Source organism: Apium graveolens, chromosome 7 (genome assembly GCF_009905375.1).
Source record: "Apium graveolens cultivar Ventura chromosome 7, ASM990537v1, whole genome shotgun sequence".
Lineage (NCBI taxonomy): Eukaryota > Viridiplantae > Streptophyta > Magnoliopsida > Apiales > Apiaceae > Apium > Apium graveolens.
Genome location: NC_133653.1, coordinates 209,460,914 through 209,467,736, shown reverse-complemented (window position 1 = coordinate 209,467,736; position 6,823 = coordinate 209,460,914). Strand labels below are relative to the sequence as shown.

General features: G+C 38.5%; 1 protein-coding gene across 1 annotated transcript; it reads left to right on the top strand.

Annotated features, from left to right (window-relative positions):
* The first annotated feature begins 4,251 nt into the window (after positions 1 to 4,251).
* LOC141674422 (uncharacterized) lies at positions 4,252 to 5,010 on the top strand. The gene has a single exon (XM_074481129.1). It carries the CDS (start codon positions 4,252 to 4,254, stop codon positions 5,008 to 5,010), a length of 759 nt encoding a protein of 252 aa, XP_074337230.1.
* Positions 5,011 to 6,823: the final 1,813 nt, after the last annotated feature.

Sequence of the window (6,823 nt, the reverse complement as noted above, 5' to 3'; positions counted from 1 at the left end):
GGCATAGCTATGACAACTGTGATAATGACCAAACAGTTGCCTACCAAAGCTGCCAAAACAACTGCAATTTCTAAATCCAAATCAAAGAAAACTCCCTCTGGTATCTCTCAAAAGGTACCAGTTGAAAAATCTACCAAAGCCAAAGAGGGGAGTGTGAAGGAGGATAAGATAGGTGAGGGAAGGGGTGAACATCAAAGAAACCCCAAGGATAAGGTTGGAGAGTTGAGTGAATCCCAGCCTAGCCACACTGTAGTTTCCCAACAAACTGTAGTGCTTAAAAAGGACAAAAGCTCACTTCTAGCTGCATCCTCCCAAAAGGATGTGGCTATTGAACAAAGCTCTCATCCAAGAGCACAGGCCAAGAGGGTTAGGGACACAAGCTCACACCAAACTTACACTAGAAAGAAGAAATCCAAAACAACTGGGGATGCACAGGGCACACACTTAGTGCAAACTGGTGCTAAAGACACAGTCCCTGCACCTTCTCAAATTCAGATTGATGTGGCTCCAATAAATGTGGAGTCACAACCAAAATCTCTCATAATAGAAGCCACAGAAACACAATACTCACTAACTAACTCACTGGAAGTGGACATGATAAACACTTCAATTCCTGATTCCCCTTCTTTAAGTCTGTTGGGGAAGCCAAAATCTAGTGCAAGTGAGCATCATCTTTTAGATGATTTGTTGGCTCACTTGCCAATTATTTCTGATTCTATTGTGACATCTGTGCCTCAAATAACTTCAATCAACACAGAGTCAACAATAGTTTCTCTTCCCACCTCATTCATTTCTACTCTCTCGATGGATATTGCTCATCCGTCGAGTAGTGATTGTATCCCGACTGATAAGCTTTACAGCAGTTATCCGTCAGATAGCTTTACCACTCACCCGACGGATATCACTTATCCGTCGAGTGTCTCTGCACAACTTCAAACTTCAATAATTTCAAGTGCATAAGATTTGGTGGTAATACAATCACTCTTAGGACTGAGAGAGGAGAGTGCATTGAGTGAGAGGCTGGGTTACTCCCAGGCAAAAGGAGAGGAAAAGAGTGAATCTCAGCAATCCATTCATTCAGGATTGGCAAAAGTGAGTGAGAGGAGTCCCACCTTAATAGGTGAAGGTGAGGGTGTGAGGGTGGGGAGCCAGGGTGAGACCCTGATGGAACAAAAGAGAGAATATGAGAGAAAGGCAGGTACTGGAGAAATAAGGATGGAACCAGCCATTGCTAGTGAGTCAATGATTGTGGATGATGCTGAAAAGGAAAGACAATTTCAGCAACATTATAAAGCTGTAATTGATAACATTTCCTTGGATGCAGACACTTTTACTCACCCTGTTTCAGCCTATCAACTGTTGGCTGCTCAGGGCAATATGGAGGCAGAGCAGACTTTGAATCTAGTGCACACCACATAATCTCTTCAAAGAGATAAAGCTGCTATGAACAGAATGCCTTCTCAAGCTGGAGAGCCATCTGAAGAATTTGGAGTAAATTCTGATGATGATGACTCTGGTTCTTTGGATAGAAGCATGAACTTAGGGGGAGCTGAAGGCCCAAGTTCTGCTTTAGGTTTACCTGAATGGGCATGGGCAAAGGAATTTACACCAGGGCAATTTGAGGTGTCTTTGGTAAAACAAGTGATAGCTATTCAGCAGGCCCTTCAGGAAGCTTCAGATGCTGGTACCAAGGCTGTTCTTCAAGATCACCTAGACTCTTTACATTTAATGAAGATCCAACACTCAAGACAGAATCTCAGTGTGGATGAATTGAAAAAGGATATAGCTGACTTAAAGACATATAAATCTGAGAAGCTGGATTCAATAATGCCATATGGTACCATGCATGATCTATTACTAAGGTTAAGGAGAGAATCAGATTCTGACAAGAAGATAGCCAAGCTGGAGAACAGAGTTCAGGTTATTGAGAATTCAGTGGCTCTACTTCTTCAAAATCAACAGACTCAGACAAATCTTCTTATGCAACTGGCTAAAGCACAAGGCCTAACTCCTCCACTTGATGATAACCAAAAGGGGGAGAGAGAATCAAGTAAGGGGAGAAAGGACCAACTGAGGGGGAGAAACTTCTAGTTCAAATCAGCAAAGTAATTGTACCTTCAATTACTATCTCCAAGCCACCAGTTGCAGATGGTATAGATCTTATAAATGCAGCAGCAGCAAATTTGAAAGATGTTGATAAAGGAGAGTTGACTCTGATCAACTGGAAAAAGATTGATGAGGAAATACAGAAAAAGTTTCAATTAGTCAAGGAACCAGATCAGTCAGCCATCCATCACTCTCATGTCAAGCCAATTCTTACTAAGCTAAGAAGGACAAAATTAAGGGCAGTCAAGAAAGTGAAGCTGTCACCTCTCAAATCCAAGTCAGTAGTCAAAGCTCAACCCAAGGTCAACAGGGGAGACTACTTGTACTTGTGTGACATCAAAGAACTCTCAGATCTAAACCTTTATCTGGAGGAGCTGGATGAGGTAAGGGAAATTGATGCATACAGAAACCTACCTGAAAGGTTGGTGTTCAAGTACAAAGGGGAAGGGAGATTCAGTGGCCTCTTCACAGGATACTTCAAGAAAGCCAAGCTGTGTTGATCAAAGTCTATTCATCCTTCAAGAAAAACTTTGGGTTCAATGAAACTGCAAGAAGATTAGTATTGAAGAAGATTGAAGAACTAAGGAGTGTTAGAGCCAAAGATGCACTACCCAAAACTCTTATCATCCCATACACAGGGAGAAGAGTGCATCTAAGGCCCTACTGGCTGATGGAATTCATGGATGACAAGGGTGTGAGAAGATTCTTCATATTAGAAGACCAATTGAGTATCTCTAGCAATGAGACTCTCTTATAAATGCAAGAAATGTTAGATCTCTCAGAATCTGATGAATTAGAATTCCATAGACAGCTCCAGAATCAAATTGAAGAAAACAACAGAAAGCTTGGAAGAAGATCCAGACCTTCAAGAAACTAGAAAAATCTGCTCAGACTAGAGGAGCATCTTGAACTGACTGTGAGCCAAACCTTGTACATTTTTGTTTAAATTGAAGCACTTTCAGTTCTATCTACTTATCTTTAAAGATATATGCTTAGGATGTTTTGTTATCATCAAGTATCTCTTAATTTATGGCTACAATTCCAGTAGACATAAATTGGGGGAGATTGATGCGAATATGTTGAGTACTTGATGATTACCTAAACAAAACATCTAAGTAGATTTTACTTAGTGAAATAATATAGCACTCGACGGATAAGAATTATAGTCCCGACGGATAACTCATTATAGTCCCGACGGATGATTAACTTATTATCCATCGAGTGAGTAGCTTATGTAATAATAAGTTTGTAGCACAGTGTTGGATGCACCTTTGTATAGAATCTGTAGTAGCATATAAGTCATGTTGACTTTAACTAGATATGCAGAATAGGTTGATTAACTGTACATAAGCAATGTCTTATAATTCAGTATAAGTGAAATGAAGTCAAGTGCCAAAATAGCTACCAACGGATGCTTGACAAAGCTTCGACGGATGATCAAATGACTATCAACGGATGTTTAACATAGCAGTCGACGGATGATCAATTAAGTCATCGACGGATGATCTGAAAGTCGACAGATGATCATATCAAGATTCAAACATCAGTGGAACAGTGAAAGCTGACACACAGCCGTTGAGTTGGATACAAATACACTGTGGAAGCCCATTAACTGGGTAATAAAGGACGAAAATCAGCAAAGATCAAGACTGTTAGATTTTATATTTGTTCAGTTCTTTTGACTTTGTAATCTTGGTAATATATAAACCAAGAGAGTAGCAAATAGAAAAATAACTGAAAAAGCTAAGAAACAACAACAGAGAAATCTTTGTAAGCACTATCTTAAGCATTTCCTGTGTTCTTAGCAGTTCTATTTTTGTAAGCAGCTGTGAGCATTTCTGCACACAGAGTCCTCTCGATATATTAAATATATCTCTGGTGGAATTGTTAAATCCACCAGAAAGTTTTTAAAGACTCTTGTTTTTAATTATTTATGTTTTGATTCACTCAAGTTTACATTCCGCATTGTGCTAATCAAAACAAATATATCCATAATCGAGTTGAACATTTTTATTTCAAGAAAAAGGTTCAAGAATACCATTCAACCCCCCTTCTGTAATTCTTGCTATATTGTTAAGGGACTAACACAACTTGCCTGTTTAAATATTATGTGACATATTATATCTTATTTAAAATCTATTCAGAATGGCGAATCTTGCAAAATTAGAGTTTGTTGCCTTGGATGTTTCCGGGAATAATTATTTGTCATGGGCCCTTGATGCGGAATTACACCTTAGTGCTAATGGCCTAAAAGATACTATTGACCCGGAAAAGATCCCAACAGTTGAACAAAATGCAAAAGCGATTATCTTTCTTAGGCATCACATCCAAGAAGATCTAAAATTTGAATACCTCACTATCAAAAATCCACTCACCCTTTGGAATAATCTCAAAGATAGATTTGATCACCAAAAACTTGTTCACTTGCCATCTGTCCGATATGACGGGATTAATTTGAGGTTACAAGATTTCAAATCTGTAGCTGAATATAATTCTGCTCTTTTCAAGATAAGCTCAAAATTAATTTTATGTGGTGAAAATATTACTGATACTGAAATGATTAAAAAGACCCTCTCAACCTTGCACCCCAACACTATGATCCTGGCTCAACAATATAGGGAGCGTAATTTTCAGAAATATGGCGAGCTGATATCTCTCCTTCTTGTGGCTGAAAAGAATAATGAGTTGCTATTGAAAAATCATCAGATACGTCCCACAGGCTCTGCCCAGTTATCTGAAGGACATAACACGTCATTCCTGAAGAATGAACGTGGGAAAGGGCATAGAGGAGGACGGGGTTATGGACGAAACCGTGGACGTGGAAATTTTCGTGGTCGGTTTCACAATCAATATCATTCTGGCCACCTGAAGTGGCAACGTGATGGTTACAACTCTGGCCACTAGAAATGGCAACGTGAAGTGCCAAATAAAAGAAAGGCGCCCCAAGAAGGAGAGAACCGAGGCATCTGTCATAGGTGCGGATCTGAGGGGCACTGGCAACGTACTTGTCGCACACCCAAACATCTTGTTGATCTCTACGAGTCATCCAAAAGGAATAATGGAAAGAGAGTAGAAACCAACTTCGCTAATTATAATCTAGTTAATGAACCAGTCAATAAGGCCTCAAATGAAATAGACACTGGTGCTAATCTTTATTATGGTTTAGACGACTAGACTTCATATGTATTGTCATGCTTTACTTATTTTCTTTGTGTTTTACTTATGTACTCATTTTATGTACTTGTTTCATATTGTTGTTCTATATACTCGGTTTGTTTTTAATAAAGATGTTTTTCGTTTATATATGTATAGAGATGGAAGATATATGCATTGTTGACTGCGCAACCACACACACTATTTTACAGAGTCAGAAATACTTCTCACAGTTGACTAAAACCAACTCACATGTCTGGACGGTATCGGGTACATCAAATATAAAAGAAGGTTTTGGGAAAGCTAGTTTTCTTCTACCAAATAAGACACACATACACATACAAGAGGCTATATACTCTAGCAAGTCAACTATAAACCTACTGAGTTTTAAAGATATCCGTCTTAACGGGTTCCACGTTGAAACTATTAATGAGAATGAAAAAGAATATCTTCTCATCACCTCAAACACCATTGACAATAAAAGGGTCCTAGAAAAATTCCACTCGGTTTCTTCAGGATTATATGTTACAAGTATACGAGTTCTTGAATCTCATAGTGTCAACATCCCCAAAGTCATAGACCCAAAACTATTTTCCCTTTGGCACGAAAGACTCAGTCATCCAGGAGTATCTATGATGCGTCGTATCATTGAAAATTCTGTGGGACATCCTCTTAAAACTCAAAAGATAATATCCCAAGATGAACTTCATTGTTCAGCATGTTCCTTAGGAAAACTTATTGTCCGACCATCCCCAATTAAGCTTCAAACCGAGTCTCCGAAATTCTTAGAAAGAATTCAAGGTGACATTTGTGGTCCTATACATCCATCTTCTGGCCCATTTAGGTACTTTATGGTTTTAATTGATGCGTCAACTCGATGGTCTCATGTATGTCTACTTACAACCCGAAATACAGCCTTTTCCAAATTACTTGCCCAAATAATTAAACTCCAAGCTCAATTTCCTGACCATCCCATTAAATCAATCTGATTAGATAATACTGCTGAATTTATATCTGCAACTTTTAATGAATATTGTATGTCAGTAGGAATCTCAGTCGAACACCCGGTGGCTCACGTACATACACAAAATGGTTTAGCAGAATCCTTAATTAAAAGACTTCAACTTATTGCCCGTCCCTTACTCCTAAGGGCAAAGTTACCTATATCTGTTTGGGGTCATGCAATACTTCATGCTGTAAATATAATTAGAATAAGGCCTTCTGCTTACCACAAACAATCCCCTCAAGAATTAGTTCTTGGTCAAGTACCTAATATATCTCATTTAAAAGTATTTGGTTGTGCTGTGTATGTTCCTATATCACCACCACAAAGAAATAAAATGGGACCTCAAAGAAGAATTGGTATATATGTTGGTTTTGATTCTCCATCTATTATAAGATATCTGGAACCATTAACTGGTGATGTTTTTACTGCTCGCTATGCTGATTGTCATTTTGATGAATCCATGTTCCCTAAATTAGGGGGAGATAATGATTTGCATAAATTAAATTTCGAAATATCATGGAATGCATCAAGATTAAATTCTATTAATTCACGTACTAA

Excerpts from the sequence above, each read along its gene's own strand:
- LOC141674422 (XM_074481129.1), top strand. The coding sequence starts at position 4,252 with ATGGCGAATCTTGCAAAATTAGAGTTTGTTGCCTTGGATGTTTCCGGG.